The following is a 19,250-nucleotide window of genomic DNA, read 5'->3' as shown; positions in this document are numbered from 1 at the left end:
TCCTATTTTTATGCCTAATTTGGTGTCAACTGACAAAGTATTTGCAGAGAAAATGTCAATGTTAAAGTTTACCACGGACACACAGACACACAGACAACCGAACACCGGGTTAAAACATAGACTCACTTTGTTTACACAAGTGAGTGAAAAAGGAAAAAAAAGAAGAAATGAAATAGAGGGGAAAAAAAGGTACAAACCCTTCCCAACGAACGCTGCCATCGCCACAAGCAGAGCTTCAACGTAGGGCGACTTTCCTCCCGGCTCCATCAGATCTGGAAGAAACAACAACAAGTGCTGTTCAGCTCAGTTTCAGTTTCTCAAGGAGGTGTCACTGCATTCAGACAAATCCATCCCAGGTTCGAATCTCAGTAACGGCACCTGGTGGGTAGAGGGTGGAGATTTTTCCAATCTCCCTGGTCAACATATGTGCAGACCTGCTTGTGCCTGAAACCCCTTTGTGTGTATAGATCAAATACTCACGTTAAAGATCCTGTAATCCATGTCAGCAGTCAGTGGGGTTATGGAAACAAGAACATACCCAGCATGCATGCCCCCAAAACGGTGTATGGCTGCATACATGTCAGGGTAAAAACAGTTATACACGTAAAAGCACACTCATGTACATACAAGTGAACGTGGGAGTTGCAGCCCATGAACGAAGAAGAAGAAGACAAATCGGTAACTTCTGCTACACAAAAGCCTGACAGCAGCATAACCTAACAATCAGGCCTTCAGTGCATGCATATATATATATATTTGTATACCTATCAGAGTGGATTTCTTTCAAAGAATTTTGCCAGAGGACAACATTTTTGTTGCCATGGGTTCTTTTTCAGTGCGCCAAACGTGTACTGCACACGGGTCCTCAATTCATCGTCTCATCCAAATGACAAGACACTCAGTATGATTCTCCAGTCAAACTTGGAAGAACGGGTGACAGGAAGATTTGAACCAAGACCCGTCATGGACACCGTACTGGCTGATAAGTGTCTTAACCATTCTGCCACCCTGCCCTTGGTGCTTAGCAATCCATTACAATCACTACACTTCATTATTTACTCATGTACTCCTACTTCAATCGGATGAGATGATAAACCAAGGTCCAGTATGTAGCATGCACTCCACACACATAAAGGAACCCTTGGCAACAAAAGGGCTGTTCCTGGCAAAATTATGCAGAAAAATCCACTTGAAAGGAAAACAAAGACACTTGCAAGGGAAACAAAGACACTTGCAAGGGAAACAAAGACACTTGCAAGGGAAACAAAGACAAAAACAAAGACACTTAAAAGAGAAACAAAGACACTTGAAAGGAAAACAAAGACACTTGAAAGGGAAACAAAGACAAAAACAAAGACACTTAAAAGAGAAACAAAGACACTTGAAAGAGAAACAAAGACACTTGAAAGGAAAACAAAGACACTTGAAAAGAAAACAAAGACACTTGAATGGAAAACAAAGACACTTGAATGGAAAACAAAGACACTTGAAAGGGAAACAAAGACAAAAACAAAGACACTTGAAAGGAAAACAATGACACTTGAAAGGAAAACAAAGACACTTGAAAGGAAACAAAGACACTTGAAAGGAAAACAAAGACACTTGAAAAGAAAACAAAGACAAAAACAAAGACACTTGAAAGGAAAACAAAGACAAAAACAAAGACACTTGAAAGGAAAACAAAGACAAAAACAAAGACACTTGAAAGGAAACCAAAGACACTTGCAGGCAGTAAAAAAAGACAAGGGTGACACTGCACTGTAGCACACACTGTCTCTGGGGAGAGCAGCACACGTTTCATACAAGACCACTTGGGCGAAGGAACATGGTGAAAGCCCTGTGCACTGAGAGTAAAACACACAAGCTTTTTATGTACTGAGTATAATTTCAAAATGTAATGTTTAAGATGAGAAAGATCAGTTTAAAGCAAATTAAGTCCCCTAGCATTAATTACAGAGTAATTTCCCTTTTTCACTATCTACACCAAAAACGTTTGCAAAATAAATAAAACTTCCATGCTTAGCAAAAGAAGTTTCTGTTTGAACAAAAAATGGTAATAATGACTGCTCTTGTTGTTGCGTCAGAATATCAGATCAAAGTGCCAAGTTTAGAGAATACAAAAAATATAAATATAACAGTAAATGCAGTTTGCATATAATTTGGCTTCTTTTTTTTATTTTTTTTTGTGCCCATCCTAGAGGTGCAATATTGTTTTAAACAAGATGACTGGAAAGAACTGAATTTTTCCTATTTTTATGCCTAATTTGGTGTCAACTGACAAAGTATTTGCAGAGAAAATGTCAATGTTAAAGTCTACCACGGACACACAGACACACACACACAGACACACACACAGACAACTGAACACCGGGTTAAAACATAGACTCACATGTGATGATAAAGCAAGGTCTCCTGTGCAACATGCACTTGGTGCACTAAAAAAGAACCCATGGCAACGTAAGTAATGTCCTCTGGCAAAATTCTGCAGAAGAAACCCACCCTGGTAGTACACAAACATAATAATAATAATAATGGTATTTATATAGTGCTGAATCTTGTGCATAGACAAATCTAAGCATTTTTGCACCAGTCATTCTCATGCACACATAACTCTAAAACTGGAGAAACTGAAGACAAGGAAGAGGCAGCGGAGGGAGGCTATTTTGGGAAGAGGTGGGTTTTAAGGCCAGACTTGAAAGAGCTGAGTGTGGAGACTTGACGAAGCGAGAGAGGAAGTTCATTCCAACTGCAAGGTCCAGAGACAGAGAAAGAACGGCAACCAACAGTCGAGAGTTTGAATCTGGGTATGCGTATAATAGAGTGGATCCGAAGCTGACCATAGTGAGCGAGATGGAGTGTAGAGGTGAAGGCAGCCACAGAGATAGGAAGGGGCTGATTTGTGAATATATTTGTAGCATACAGTGCTGATCTTGTACAAACATACATGCATGCACTCAAGGCCTGACTGAGCGCGTTGGGTTATGCTGCTGGTGACGCCTCCTTGAGAAACTGAAAGTGAAAGTGAAAGTGAAAGTAAGCAAGCAGGACAGGACGGTAAGGCATGTACCAATCTGATCGCGGATCAAGCTAAAGTCGTTGGTCAGGTTCTGCACCACGTTGGCCCGCCCCCCAAAGGTGACCAGCCCCATGTTCTCCTCCGTTCCAGTCTGCGTCACGATGTCCTCCACGCCTGGTCGCACCGGAAGCCACACCAAACACATGATGATAATAATGATGATGATGATGACAATTATAATAATCATAATAATGGTAACAATAATGATAATAATGATGATAAACAGATAATCATAATGGATATTTGTTGAGTACATTCATCCCTAAGAGGAAGCTAAAAACACTTTACAAGAAACATTAACTCTTTTACTGCCAAGTTTCTGTGTGAAAAGCACTCCCCCAGTGCCAAATATTTTGGAGATGACGCTCTCAGTCACAAGCTTCGGTTCATGTCAAACCAATACAATGGACTTCACTTAAAACTGGGTCAGGGGGCAAAGTTTAGTCACTGTTCTATTGGCGGGAAATTGGCTGCAGCTGGAAAGCTTTGTTACAGCGTGAAAAATGGTCTCATCAACACGACCCCTTGATGTCGACAAAGGTCGCCTATGGCAATGCACTGTCTAGTCAACAAAAGTCGCCTGTGGCATTGAAAGAGTTAAACACACACACACACACACACACACACACACACACACACACACACACACACACACACACACACACACACTTACTTAAAAAGAGAAGGAAAAAAGAAAAGATTTAACACACAAAAGCATAAAGCATATTTAAAGACTATGCATATTACATTATCAAATTACAAACACAGACACAGACACAGACACAGACCAGACCGATTTTAGGACTGAAATGAGGGACAGTGGCACAGACAGGTGGAGGTGAATGGGAAAAGGAAGAATCACTGAAGGGTCTGGTTTTTACACAGGGAGCAAGTCAGCGCCGTGAATCAGAACATGATCTGAGTTGTCAGTTCAGTGCACTTAAATCATGCGCAGCACACTTCATGACAAGAGAAAAATGACACACTCATTACACATAACAAAACATAAGTATAAATGTAAGAAAAAAGGGAAATACTATGACTTTGGTGGTCTTTCAGTTCCCCAAACACCAAACATCTCTTGCCTTAACTCTCTCCATACGAACGGCGAAAGAGACGACGTTAACAGCGTTTCATCCCCAATTACCACCATCAAAATATTACAAGTGGAAGGCTCTTACACTGAAGAGGTGAATGTTGGCAAAGAATGCCACAATTCTGACGACGGAAGCTAAAGGTTGGATCATTGAGACACCCACTGGACATCCGAGGGGTCTGTGTAGAGGAGAAGAGAGGACTGGCCGTACTGAGTGAGTTAAAATGATGTCAATTCCATTTCCCAACATGGGAGGCAACAACGAAGGAAAGCAAAAACAAAACGTGAGGAGACAAAATCATTTTTTTACCAATAATTCTGTGTAACTTGTCAACAGCTAGATTCCCTCAAACCCATCACCTCTGTCACTCTCTGTCTGGTGAGAGCAGTCCAAAATCCAGACAGAAAAATGTGTTGTGACAACACAACACCACACAATATTACACACCACAACACGATATTTCACAACATGATACTACACTACACAATGCAATACTACACAACACAAAACACAACACAAAACAGAGCAACACAATCCAACATGGTACCACATGACACAATACTACACAACACAACATGATAATACATGACACAATACTACACAACACAACATGATAATACAAGACACAATACTACACAACACAACATGATAATACATGACTCAACACAAAATGATACTGCACAATACAACGTGATACTACACAAGACAATACTACATAACACAACACAACACAACACAACACAACATGATAATACAAAATACAAAATGATACTACACAACATTACGCTACACAACACAACACAACACCACACAGCATATCACCACATGACCCAACACAACACAATACAATCCTGACCTCAACATGGTTACTAGAAAAGAAAAAAGTGTTTTTCCTTGTTTCTCAAATGAAATGATAAATTAGTTATCAATGAAAGAATGTTCTTCTTCTGATATTAACTGCTCCCACATATAACCTAAATACAATCTGAAACAGCTGTTGATGGAAATGTCCACTGTCACCACCATGTATGTTATACTTCCAGGTTCTGAGGTCAACCTCAGTACAATTCCAATTTATGACTCGCTGCACATAGAAACAAATACACGACAAGATAAAATGATAAGATAAGTTTATCATCTCATAATGAGAAATTACACCAGAAGTCCTGAAGCGCCCCTCTCTCTATGTTTGCCTTATCTTCAGAGCTATTCTGTTGTAACATGCACTGACCTTCAATAAACTGGGAGACCGTCCTTTTCATCTGCTCAAAAGCTCCACCCTCTTTCATACTGCCAGAGATATCCAGGCACAGCATGGTATCGAAGGATCTGGCCTTGGGCGACTTCACTTCATCTGCACGCCACAGAAAGAGCTCATTATAATGGAAGAAGAATCTTCAACTCAATGCAAATGTTAAATCTGATGGCTGCAAAGACTGACTGGTAGCACCTTCAGTGATCATGAAGAGTCTGAAATGTGGTGGAGCTGAGTTTAACAACCTATTGGCTGAGGCCCTTATGGTCATGTTGTTGGGGGCTCATAACCTTAAGGTTGTTGAGGGCTGACGCCCTTTAGGTCAAGATGTTGGAGGCTGACACCTTGAGGGTCAGGCTGTTGGTGGCTGATGACCTTAAGGTCAGGTTGTTGGGGGCTATGCCACCCCTCCCCACCACCTGGTAAAGCGGTGGTCAGGGCTCAAAGGGTTAAGGTCAGGTTGTTGGGGGCTGATGCCCATAAGGTCAGGTTGTTGGGGGCTGATGCCCAAAAGGTCAGGTTGTTGGGGGCTGACGCTCTTAAGGTCAGGTTGTTGGGGGCTGACGCTCTTAAGGTCAGGTTGTTCGGGGCTGATAACCTTAAGGTCAGGTTGCTGGGGGCTGATAACCTTAAGGTCAGGTTGTTCGGGGGCTGATGCCCTCTGAATTGACCTCTTGTCTCCCCCCCACCCCCATCCCCCCTCACAACCCATCTGTTGAAGGGTGAAGTCCTGGCTGTCTGTAGAGGTGAAGTCCTGGCTGTGCATGCTGCACATGGGACCTCAGTTTATCATCTCATCCGAACGATGCTCAGTTTGATTTTCCAGTCCGACTTGGAAGAAAGGGTGAGAACAGGAATTAAACCCAGACCCTCACAAACACTGAGTTGTCAGATAAGGGTCTTGACCATTCTGCCACCTTCCTCAATGGCCACCCACCTGCAGCTGTGTACAAATGCTGTGGAGAGAGCAGTGGGACTCCACCTTGTGCCTGTCTCAGAGTGAAGTGACTCACCTTCCCTGTAAGCTCTTTCCACTGACTCCCTCACCAGCCTTGCCTCAGTGTGTGAATCAACCAATAATTTCATCCTCCCTGAATGACCTGAAAGACAAACAAAAAAGGTTAACCCATTCAACCCTGGGGAGTTTACAGCCAAAGCAGGCTTCTATACCATACTGATGTGGGAAAAAAAACTGCATAAAATGTACTGGGTTTTTTTTTTCCTTTTTCATGTGGACATGTCCAGAAATACTGTAGAAGTTAGTTCTATTCCCCTTGCGGTTTACACATGTGATGGAATGTGAAAACTGTTTTAATGAGACATTTTGACACAAGAACAAATGTTGGGGCATAGGGCTGAATGAGTTAAAGGTCCCACAGCCTTGTATGGCCACACGGGCAGTGAATTCATGTCTACTGCTCAGCATGGGAAGGCAGGGCCCAGTTCTTTCCTCCCACCATTTTAACTCTCTCCAACGACAGGCGCAATAGCCGAGTGGAAAGTGTGCTATTGATCACAATATATAGGTGGAAAGTGTGCTATTGATCACAATATATAGGTGGAAAGTGTGCTATTGATCACAATACATAGGTGGAAAGTGTGCTATTGATCACTATACATAGGTGGAAAGTGTGCTATTGATCACAATACATAGGTGGAAAGTGTGCTATTGATCACAATACATAAGTGGAAAGTGTGCTTTTGATCACAATACATAGGAGGAAAGTGTGCTTTTGATTACACACCTATGGTGTAAAGTGTGCTATTGATCACAATACATAGATGGAAAGTGTGCTATTGATCACACACCTATGGTGGAAAGTGTGCTATTGATCACAATACATAGATGGAAAGTGTGCTGTTGATCACAATACATAGGTGGAAAGTGTGCTATTGATCACAATACATAGGAGGAAAGTGTGCTATTGATCACAATACATAAGTGGAAAGTGTGCTTTTGATTACACACCTATGGTGTAAAGTGTGCTATTGATCACAATACATAGATGGAAAGTGTGCTGTTGATTACACACCTATGGTGGAAAGTGTGCTATTGATTACACACCTATGGTGGAAAGTGTGCTATTGATTACACACCTATGGTGGAAAGTGTGCTGTTGATTACACACCTATGGTGGAAAGTGTGCTATTGATTACACACCTATGGTGGAAAGTGTGCTATTGATCACAATATATAGGTGGAAAGTGTGCTATTGATCACAATACATAGATGGAAAGTGTGCTATTGATTACACACCTATGGTGGAAAGTATGCTATTGATTACACACCTATGGTGGAAAGTATGCTATTGATTACACACCTGTGGTGGAAAGTGTGCTATTGATCACACACCTATGGTGGAAAGTGTGCTATTGATCACACACCTATGGTGGAAAGTGTGCTATTGATCACACACCTATGGTGGAAAGTATGCTATTGATCACAATATATAGGTGGAAAGTGTGCTATTGATCACACACCTATGGTGGAAAGTATGCTATTGATTACACACCTATGGTGGAAAGTGTGCTATTGATCACACACCTATGGTGGAAAGTGTGCTATTGATCACACACCTATGGTGGAAAGTATGCTATTGATCACAATATATAGGTGGAAAGTGTGCTATTGATCACACACCTATGGTGGAAAGTATGCTATTGATCACACACCTATGGTGGAAAGTATGCTATTGATCACAATATATAGGTGGAAAGTGTGCTATTGATCACAAACCTATGGTGGAAAGTATGCTATTGATCACAGCATATAGGTGGAAAGTATGCTATTGATCACACACCTATGGTGGAAAGTATGCTATTGATCACAATATATAGGTGGAAAGTGTGCTATTGATCACACACCTATGGTGGAAAGTATGCTATTGATCACAATATATAGGTGGAAAGTGTGCTATTGATCACAATATATAGGTGGAAAGTGTGCTATTGATCACACACCTATGGTGGAAAGTATGCTATTGATCACAATATATAGGTGGAAAGTGTGCTATTGATTACACACCTATGGTGGAAAGTATGCTATTGATTACACACCTATGGTGGAAAGTATGCTATTGATTACACACCTATGGTGAAAAGTATGCTATTGATTACACACCTATGGTGGAAAGTATGCTATTGATCACAACACTTAGGTGGAAAGTGTGCTGTTGACCACAGTGGATGGGTAGAAAGTAAGCTATTGATGGTCACCTGATTTGGAATGGTGACTGCCATTGCTTGGCCCGCCCAGCCCCTGAGGTGTGAAAGACCTGGAAAGAAAATTATCATTTAAAAAAAACAACTGCCATCACATTCATGTCACTGAGCTGTTGCTGTTTTGTTTCTTTAATCGACCTGGAGCTTCAGTTTATCTGACTTGTTCTTTTTCTCCATTTCTTGCATCTCATATACAGATAAATATAGATACAGACCACTCATATACAGATAAATATAGATACAGACCACTCATATACAGATAAATATAGATACAGACCACTCATATACAGATAAATATAGATACAGACCACTCATATACAGATAAATATAGATAGATGTATACACACACACACACACACACACACACACACACACACACACACACACACACACACACACACTCACTCACTCACTCACTCACTCACACACAGCGCACTGGTTTGAATTTCAGTCACCAGTATTTTCTCCTCTACAAGACCTTGAGTGTTGGTCAAGCCGATGAGACAATAAACTGCAGTCCCATGTGCAGCATGTCCTTAGTGCATGAAAAGGAACCTATGGCAACACAAGGGTTGTCCCTGGCAAACTCATGTAGAAAAAAATCCCACTTTGACAGGAAAACAAATGAAATTGCACGCAGAAAAAAACAGAAAAGAAAGGGTAGCACTCTCAGCGTAGGGACAGGCTCTCCCTGGGGAGAGCAGCCTGAACTTCACACAGATTTCTGTTGTGACAATAGAGTAATACAATAGATAGATAGATGGACAGATAGATAGACTGATAGATATTTTGTGCTCAAAAGTGGTAGCTTACGCATTACCGGTAATGAAACTTCCCACTGGTTACAGACACTGCCTGCTTCCTGCCTATGATGGGTAATGCGCAATTACCACTACTGAGCACGACAAATGTACAGGTGTGCTATTGTTTTTAATCCTACTATTCCCACAAGATCATCTTATTCTCTCCTACACACATACACAGTTACACATGCACCTGTATGCTCACACACACACACACACACACACACACACACACACACACACACACACACACTACAAAACCTTTCAAGCTCTCTCCTAACACGAGAAAGAAAAAAAATAAACGTTTGAATACTGGTTTTCATTCTGTCATGTTCATGAACTGATTTTTCTGGTTTGTTTTTTAATTGAAATGCAATTAATTTCAGTAGCAACATTTTGAGGGCTTGAAAGAAGAAAAAAAACACTACAAAATAACACTCACTCTTTTTGGTAACCTTCAGTGCTTCCTCTTGCACCGTGTTCATGTTCATATCCTTTTCTTGCACCATGTTCATATCCTCTTCCTGCACCGTGTTCATGTTCATCTCTTCTTCCTGCACCGTGTTCATGTTCATATCCTCTTCTTGCACCGTGTTCACGTTCATATCCTCTCCCTGCACCATGTTCATGTTCATCTCTTCTTCCTGCACCGTGGTGGGGTTCACCTCTTCTTCTGGTGCTATGATTATACTCATCTCTTCTCCCTGCACCGTGGTGCGGTTCATCTCTGTTTCGGTGTCTGTTGGTGGAGATACCTGCAGTGGGTGGGGGCACTGAGGCAGAAGGTGAGTTGGAAGTGGTTGTGACAGATGAACTGATTTCTGGCTGGTTTACCTCGCTGTGCCTGGTTGAGAAGTCCGTCGCTGAGGGGGACGGCTGTCTGAAATTCCACACACACATTGCTTACCACTGGGATCCAGGGCCTGCTTAATCTTAATAAGAGTTATCATCATCATTATTATCATCATCATAACAATAACTGTACATTTATGTAGCACTTTCAACCAGGTCAAAGTCCATAATAATGATATGTCAGTCACACACAAATACACACACACACACGCACACGTACACACACACACACACATGCACACACACACACACACATGGAAGAAATAGATTCGGATCCACAGAATACAGCTGACTTCGTACAAGTGTCTTGATAATGAAACAAAGTAACAAAGTAAAAAAAATTTTTTTTAATTACAAAAATGCTAACACACAATGCTATCCACAATGCTAGAGAAACGCTGCCATCCATGTGGCGGTGCAGACTGATATCAACAACAAGACAGCACTGACCCATTGTCCCTGGCAGGTCGGGCAGAAGTGAGATTGGTCGCCTTCTTGGGATTATCCTGGTTCTCTTTGATGCTGGCCACGTCTCTGTTCCTGCTGGAGAAGTTGGGATCCCCGGCGATCAGCTGCAAGACCACTGCACTCTCCTGAGTGCTGCCCCTTTGTCTGGGAACATCCTGAGTGCTACCCCTTTGTCTGGGTACCTGCTGGCCTTGAGGGCCCTGGTTCACTGGGAAATGTTCTCTTGAATGTTTCGAGGATCCGATCGGTCTCTTTCTACCCTTGTCATTGCTGGCCTCTGGGCTTTCTTGTTCAGGCATTCGTGACGTGCGTTCCCTTTGTGTCAGAGCTCCTGTTGGACGGTTTCTGGATGTTTCCCAGGAAGTTGGGGAGGCTAGGTTTCTGCTGTCGGTACTGCTGTCACTGTCTGAGGTGCTTTCATTTTTCGCTTGATGCTGAGATTTTGAAGCCTGAGTTGGAACCTGCCGCTGGGACGGATGGTTTGTAGATCCTGGGGCAGAGATTCCAGTGTGGTGGTGTCCACTTTGACTGACCCTGTGACTGTCTGGTGAGCCGTGTTGTTTGGTTGTGTGGTACGTTAGTGGTGTGGGTTCCCTTCCACGGCTTTCTTGCTCAGGTCTTTGTGGTGTTTCCTGCAATATGGATTTGTTTTTGTTGTTTGTTGTTGGGGTTTTTCTGCTTGTTAAAACTGTGTTCCTCTGTTGGAACACAAAACCTTGACAGGCAGCACACACGTTACAGAAATATCCATTGGTGCCATTTATTTGCTGTTACCCATGTGTGTGTGTGTGTGTGGGTGGGTGGGTGTAGGTGTGTTTGTTTTTTGTTTGTTTTGTGTGTGTGTGTGTGTGTGTGTGTGTGTGTGAGTATGTGTGTGTGTGTGTGTGTGTGTGTGTGAGTGAGTGAGTGAGTGAGTGAGTGAGTGAGTGTGTGTGTGTGTGTGTGTGTGTGTGTGTGTGTGTGTGTGTGTGTGTGTGTGTTTTAAACAAAACTGGTGTAAGTGTGGAAATCTTACTTATAGTACACCTTTTCAAACGTTTTTACTGGTAGTTACAAGTCTTGAGTTTTATAATATTGATGTTTTACATATTCGTTCAATATCATAAGTAACTATCATGTGTGCAATACAAGTCTTATAATTTATAATAATTAGATTCATATTATTGTATGTGTTACTTTAGAATATATATATCTCTTTTACTGCATTTTGCTCTTTTTTTTTTCTTTCTTTTTTTGTAATATTTAACATGCCATTGAATAGTTTATAATGATTTTACAGAAGCATTTTTTATTCTGAAATTGTGTTTCTTAATAGTCATGTTATTCTACAAAGTGTGTGTGGGGTGGGGTGGGGTGGGGGGTATATGTGCGTGCGTGCGTGTGTGTGTGTGTGTGTGTGTGTGAGAGAGATATTCTGTTTATATCTGAAATTAATTATTATAAATAAGTATATATCCAAAAAAAAAATCATAAAAAAATTTTAATCATAATAAAAGAAGACAGACGTGATCAACCGACGGAAGCATGACGGTTGGTGCAGGCTGGTCAGACAGGGTGTGGGGCAGAGACAGCAGGCCGTGGCTCCTGTCCCCGTCCTGCCCAGCGTCCAGTCTGTGGCACAACTCCAGGTGGTTCTCCTCCACCCTGCGGTCCAGGATGATCAGTGAGCGGCGTATCTCGTGCACTTCCTTCAGCACTTGCACCAGCACTTCCTTCGGGTCTGTTCACAGCAAGGACAAAAAGGCGGAGTTTCGTTGTGGATTCCGTTGTTCAGAAAATGTTGTGTTTTTTTTGGGTTTTTTTAACGGCGGCATCTACTATCAGTTGTTTTTGTCCTTTTCTTGATAGTAAATTTCTTTACACTTGGAAAAAATATATAAAATAATAATAATCATAATGATGACAATTATGATAATGATGATGATAATAGTAATGATAACGATAATAACAACAACGTTTGGTGGGTATTGGAAACTAAACAATACACATCCCCGGAAATGGAGTATGGCTGCCTATATGGTGGGGTAAAAATGGTCATACGCCACTCATGCATAGAAGTGAACGTGGAAGTAGTAGCCTATGAATGCAATTGAAAAAGAAACATATGAATATAGACTTGCAGAGCAAAATGTTGGTAAATGGATAAAAGAATGCTTTGCTCACCCACACTTGTCACGTCCACTGGATGGTGATCTAGGCTGCTCCTAAATGGACCAAACAAATAAAAAGAAAAGAAAAAAGTTTTAAAAAATCAAAGTCAAAATCAAACTTAACTCTTTCATCACCAACGTTCTGTGTGAGAAAACACTCCCCTGCACCAAACACTAACGATACAATGCTCTCAGTCACAGGATTCTGTTCAAGTCAAATGTTCTCAGTCACAGGATTCTGTTCAAGTCAAATGTTCTCAGTCACAGAATTCTGTTCAGGTCAAATGCTCTCAGTCACAGGATTCTGTTCAAGTCAAATGCACAGAATTCTGTTCAAGTCAAATGCTCTCAGTCACAAAATTCTGTTCAAGTCAAATGCACAGAATTCTGTTCAAGTCAAATGCACAGAATTCTGTTCAAGACAAATGCTCTCAGTCACAGAATTCTGTTCAAGTCAAATGCTCTCAGTCACAGAATTCTGTTCAAGTCAAATGCACAGAATTCTGTTCAAGTCAAATGCTCTCAGTCACAGGATTCTGTTCAAGTCAAATGCTCTCAGTCACAGAATTCTGTTCAAGTCAAATGCTCTCAGTCACAGGATTCCGTTCAAGTCAAATGCTCTCAGTCACAGTATTTTGTTCAAGTCAAATGCTCTCAGTCACAGGATTCCGTTCAAGTCAAATGCTCTCAGTCACAGAATTCCGTTCAAGTCAAATGCTCTCAGTCACAGAATTCTGTTCAAGTCAAATGCTCTCAGTCACAGGATTCTGTTGAAGTCAAATGTTCTCTGTCACAGAATTCTGTTCAAGTCAAATGTTCTCAGTCACTGGATTTTGTTCAAGTCAAATGCTCTCAGTCATAGGATTCTGTTCAAGTCAAATGCTCTCAGTCACAGAATTCTGTTCAAGTCAAATGCTCTCAGTCACAGGATTCTGTTCAAGTCAAATGCTCTCAGTCACAGGATTCTGTTCAAGTCAAATGCTCTCAGTCACAGGATTCTGTTCAAGTCAAAACATCACAGTGGACTTGTTCACTTCAAACTGGGTCAGGGAGCACAGGTTAGTCTTTGTTCTATTGGCCGGGGAAACTGGCTGAAGCTGTAAGGCTTTGTTACAGTGTGAAAAACGGTCCTTTTAACATGACCCCTCCATGTCGACTGAAGTCACCTATGGCAGTGCACTGTCTAGTCGACTAAGGTTGCCTATGGTGGTGAAAGAGTTATAGTGAAATTGTGAAGTGAGACCTGATAACCGTGCCAGGAGCACAACAGTACATCAGCAAGCAGCAGCACTTGAAATACCTCTGACTGGCACTTTTTCAGGTCTGTCATTTGTTCCTTCAAAGTACACCTAACCTGGCCAAATGTTTGACAATCATTTGCATTTTAACGATGTTGTGTAACTTTGGAATTAAAATCTGCATTCCATACCATTTTCTGAAATTACCCTCTGGAGGAGAAAAAAAAAAACAAAAAACTTTATTTTTGGAATAAAAATCTATCAGCTACATCACTTCATATTTTCATGAACTTTCCATCTGGAGAAAAAAAAAAATGTGAATAAAACCTATCACCAACAACATTTCACATGTCATGAACATATTTCATGAACTTACCCTGAGAGAAAAGAGGAAAGCTGAGAAGCAGGGTGATCCACTGCGATGCTGCTGACACATGACAGCTCGTGACTCGCCACTGATGACGTTTCCTGCACTCCGACATGGGCAACGCTGCTGCAAGGGAGGAAACCCACCTTCCAGTGGAGTGTGATGTCTCGGAATAGATACTGCAACACACGTAAGAGAGTGTACACACAGTGTGATGTCTCGGAATAGATACTGCAACACACGTAAGAGAGTGTACACACAGTGCGATGTCTCGGAATAGATACTGCAACACACGTAAGAGAGTGTACACACAGTGTGATGTCTTGGAATAGATACTGCAACACACGTAAGAGAGTGTACACACAGTAAGAGAGTGTACACACAGTGTGATGTCTCGGAATAGATACTGCAACACACGTAAGAGAGTGTACACACAGTGCGATGTCTCGGAATAGATACTGCAACACACGTAAGAGAGTGTACACACAGTGCGATGTCTCGGAATAGATACTGCAACACACGTAAGAGAGTGTACACACAGTGTGATGTCTCAGAATAGATACTGCAACACACTAAAGAGAGTGTACACATAGTGTGATGTCTCGGAATAGATACTGCAACACACGTAAGAGAGTGTACACACAGTGTGATGTCTCGGAATAGATACTGCAACACACGTAAGAAAGTGTACACACAGTGCGATGTCTCGGAATAGATACTGCAATACACGTAAGAGAGTGTACACACAGTGTGATGTCTCGGAATAGATACTGCAACACACGTAAGAGAGTGTACACACATAATCATGTGTTTGTTTTTTTAAAAAGGTTAAAATTTCCATAGCCATTTATGAGCAGTGAATTCCTATTCACTGTGTCCTGAGCTTGGCATGTGAAGATGTGGCCCAGTTCTCTCCTTCAACTAAAAGTTTGTATATATCTACATGAAGTGACTATGCACCTAAATTCAACCACACATACAAACAGACAAGAATGCATGCACACTCACACATGCACATTTGAACACACAGTTCAATGTGTGCACGCTCACACCCACAATACACGTTTATAGTATACACAGTACACACCAAAACGTACACATGTAATATTTGCATTGTAAAGTTATCTCATGTACTGTTTCAATGACACACGAACAACTTAGTGACAGTGCACTGAGCACAATTCCTTCTAAGTCAACAAAAATTATCCATTTTGAAGTTGGATTTTGTGTGTGTGTGTGTGTTTAATGTTCTTTTGTTGCTTTTTTGTTTTTGTTGTTTTTTGGGTTTTTTATAAGCATCGGTAATCAAGATCAGAGTTACAACTAATATATGAAACAAAACAGGCACACACGAAACGTAACTCCAGTTTCATGAACACTGACATGGAATGATATCTCAAATCAGGTATCATAGCACATTAGATTTATGAACACAGACATGGAATGATATCTCAAATCAGGTATCATAGCACATTAGATTCATGAACAACTCAGAGCCAATGCAAGAATGTGCAAAGAACTTAAAAGCGCAAAAACAGATGAATCAGCTGACCCATCTCAGTAGATTTTTTTTTTTTATTCAATGGGTCTTACTTCTACTGGTCAAAGGTATTTCTTTTCAAACACTCCATACTTAAACGCTTAACACCATTGTGTGGTTCAGTGCGTACTTGTCTATGTGTATAACATTCCCAAAATGATAGACCACTCCATTAAAAGAGGAAGGGGTCAAAATTAATTTTACCTTTTAAATTAAAAAAAAAGAATGACATGAGTTGCCCCCCATTTGATCCAGCTGACCACAGTATAAGAGACTGATTAGCAGAGTAAGCCACACTGGAAAACAGCAATGGGTAATTCTCAGTCACTGATTCAGTGGTGCAAAACAATTCCTAAGCTGTGTCCTGAGAAACCTGAGTGCATACTCACACACTGGTTTATTCTCATTGATTTCCCCCTTTTGGGATGTGTGTGCGTGTGCGTGTGCGTGTGTGTTTGTGTGTGTGTGTGTGTGTGTGTGTGTGTGTGATACAGTCTGCACAGATAAACAGAGAGAAAAACAGCACAGATGAAAACAAAATGTGTTGCTGCAGTGACTACCAACATCTGTGTCAGCAAGCAGGCAGGTCAGGTCACTGAGCACAGAGTCCTTGTTGTGCACAGCCTGCTGAGCGGATCTGGAGTCCTTGTGGCCCAGCCTGACGCCCCACAGGGACACCTCCAGCAGATAGGCGTCAAACTTCTTGTAGCAGCCCTCCAGCACCCCCTTGGCCATCTCCCACTGGTTGTGCCCCAGTTCCAAGGCTGAACGCTGAGCAAACTCGCACCGGCGTTCTGAGGAGCCTGTGGTTATTTCTGCCGTCCAGTGAGTGACCGTGGTTAACCTGATCTCAACTGGCCATTGGAAAGACAGCAGGTGTGTGTCTTCAATATCTGAAAACATGAGGATCAGAGAAACAAAGTCCACTGTTTGCTTTTTTTTTTTTCAACTTATCTAATTCACACAAATGACTCAGTGTGTGCATGTGCTGACTTGTGGACATACCGTCCCTTTCACACTGGCCTTTTACAGCAAAAACAGGACATCTGCAGTTAAGTGTTTACACCACACACCACTAGGCATTAACTGACAACACCAGTAGCGCTGTGGTAGAATTTGTTGGTTGTTGGGACTTCTGATCCAGTGTTCACCGGTGATCAGGGTTCAAGGCCCCTTTCAACCTGGTGTTGTGTCCTTGAGAAATGCACTGTACTCCAATGTTCCTGTCCATCAGGGTTCAAGGCCCCTTTCAACCTGGTGTTGTGTCCTTGAGAAATGCACTTTACTCCAATGTTCCTGTCCATCAGGGTGTGGATGGGTACCTGACATCAGCAGGAGAAGGTCAAAGTGGTGGAAGGAGATGATTGGACCATGCCTTCAAATGCTGAGAACATAGTGGATACAATTCACTGCCATGATGGCGGTAAAAGGCAATCAGACCTTTTACCTTTTAAACCAGACTCTACCCTGGCTTATGTCTATACAACATAAAGACTTGGTTATTTTTGCACAATAAAGCATGAAGTTCTGTTCCTCATTTTGTCACTGTAAAATGAAGGAAGTACAGTGGATCACCTTCCTTGTGACAGTTATTATTATTTCATTGGTGATAATTTTGTCTTAATTCTTCACCAAAGAAGATAAAGTTTAATTACCAAAAATGAATTAACAACTGGGGCAGTGGAGTGAAAGTGATAAGGATCAGGACAATGGAAATACAGATATGTTTTCTGATAATGATTTTTACACTTACATTGGTGATGATTATGACAGTGCTGAACTCACTAAAGAAGAGAGAGCTAATTAACAATTGGAATATGAGATGAGAGTGACAAGGATTGAGGATATAAAGATGGTGAAAATCTTTTGAATTGTACTGGTTTGTATTGTTTTGTATTGCATTGTACTGTAGTGTGTTGTGTTAATTGCAATCAGCTTTTATTGTATTGTATTGTACCCTATTGTACTGTATTGTACTGTACTGTACTGTACTGTCCTGTATTGTACTGTACTGTATTGTACTGTACTGTCTTGTATTGTACTGTACTGTACTGAAGATTTCAGTGTGTATCTATGTGGAATTCATGCTGCTCTATCTGGGGGGAGCTTTTAGCCATGATCTGAAGATACCATTTTCTCTGTCTGCTAATGTATTTGTTTTTACAATCAAACAATCAAAGTAGATTTTACCAGGGACAATTCTCATTTTGCTGTGGATTCTTTCACGTGCACTACAACTTGTGTGGGGATGAAATAAAATCATGGTCATGTGACATCAGCATCCAACAACAGCTGGGTTTTGAGCTGTAAGAGCTGATTGCAAAAGAGACTTAAAATTTATCTCCACTGCTTTATGCAAATAATACACTTATGTTTAGATTGCATGGTCTATCTTGGACAAGAATGGAACACACACACACACACACACACACACATACACACACACACACACACACACAATTGCACACGAAAAATATTCATTTTTCTTTTAAGTACCTATATACATACCTGTAAATTCTTTCTTTTTCAAATTTCCATGGGGGGTGAAAATATCTCTATTTACCCACACATCAACTGTCTCACCAGAGGGCAGTGAAATGGTTGTATCTTTTGGTCGTGAACACTGAGTCTGAAAGCACACACATGGCAGCCTCAGCACTACATGATGTAACACAAGTGGATGTATAAATAAATGAAAATGAATCAAGAAAATAATATAACGTTGGTGGAAAACAAGAAACAATGAAAGAAACAAATACACAGATAAATAATTATAGATAAATAATTTATTAAGCTGCACACACACACACACACACACACACACACACACACACATGTCCAAACAGGGTTTCAGTTTCAGTTCAGTTTCTCAAGGAGGCGTCACTACATTCATATTAAACCATACACGCTACACCATATCTGCCAAGTGAATGCCTGACCAGCAGGGTAACCTAATGGACGCTGTTAGTCAGGCCTTGGGGCTCTCGCGCGCGCGCGCACACACACACACACACACACACACACACACACACACACACACACACACAGAAAGAGAGTAGTAGCAGTAGTAGTAGCAGTATACCCCATACTTGGTTTGCGACTGTAATCAAACCACCAAAAATCGTGTCGTGAAGCATTACTGATTAGTACGAGTAAGAAGAGCTAAACATGTCCAATGAAAC

General features: G+C 41.4%; 1 protein-coding gene across 1 annotated transcript in view; it reads right to left on the bottom strand.

Annotated features, from left to right (window-relative positions):
- LOC143298527 (uncharacterized) overlaps positions 1-19,250 on the bottom strand; it is a 65,172-nt gene that overhangs the window by 45,688 nt on the left and 234 nt on the right. Inside the window, exons 2-13 of the mRNA XM_076611380.1 lie at positions 18,577-18,697; positions 16,633-16,961; positions 14,538-14,707; positions 12,937-12,977; positions 12,279-12,493; positions 10,756-11,405; positions 9,896-10,333; positions 8,645-8,703; positions 6,442-6,528; positions 5,405-5,527; positions 3,068-3,190; positions 198-272 (exon numbers count right to left, since the gene is read on the bottom strand). Coding sequence (XP_076467495.1) covers positions 198-272; positions 3,068-3,190; positions 5,405-5,527; positions 6,442-6,528; positions 8,645-8,703; positions 9,896-10,333; positions 10,756-11,405; positions 12,279-12,493; positions 12,937-12,977; positions 14,538-14,707; positions 16,633-16,961; positions 18,577-18,697 — 2,431 coding nt within the window. The remainder of the gene's footprint in view (positions 1-197; positions 273-3,067; positions 3,191-5,404; positions 5,528-6,441; positions 6,529-8,644; positions 8,704-9,895; positions 10,334-10,755; positions 11,406-12,278; positions 12,494-12,936; positions 12,978-14,537; positions 14,708-16,632; positions 16,962-18,576; positions 18,698-19,250) is intronic.

The sequence above is a fragment of the Babylonia areolata genome, chromosome 24 (genome assembly GCF_041734735.1).
Source record: "Babylonia areolata isolate BAREFJ2019XMU chromosome 24, ASM4173473v1, whole genome shotgun sequence".
NCBI classification, from domain to species: domain Eukaryota; kingdom Metazoa; phylum Mollusca; class Gastropoda; order Neogastropoda; family Buccinidae; genus Babylonia; species Babylonia areolata.
Note: the sequence above shows the minus strand (reverse complement) of the source record. Positions and strands in the feature narration are given on the sequence as shown.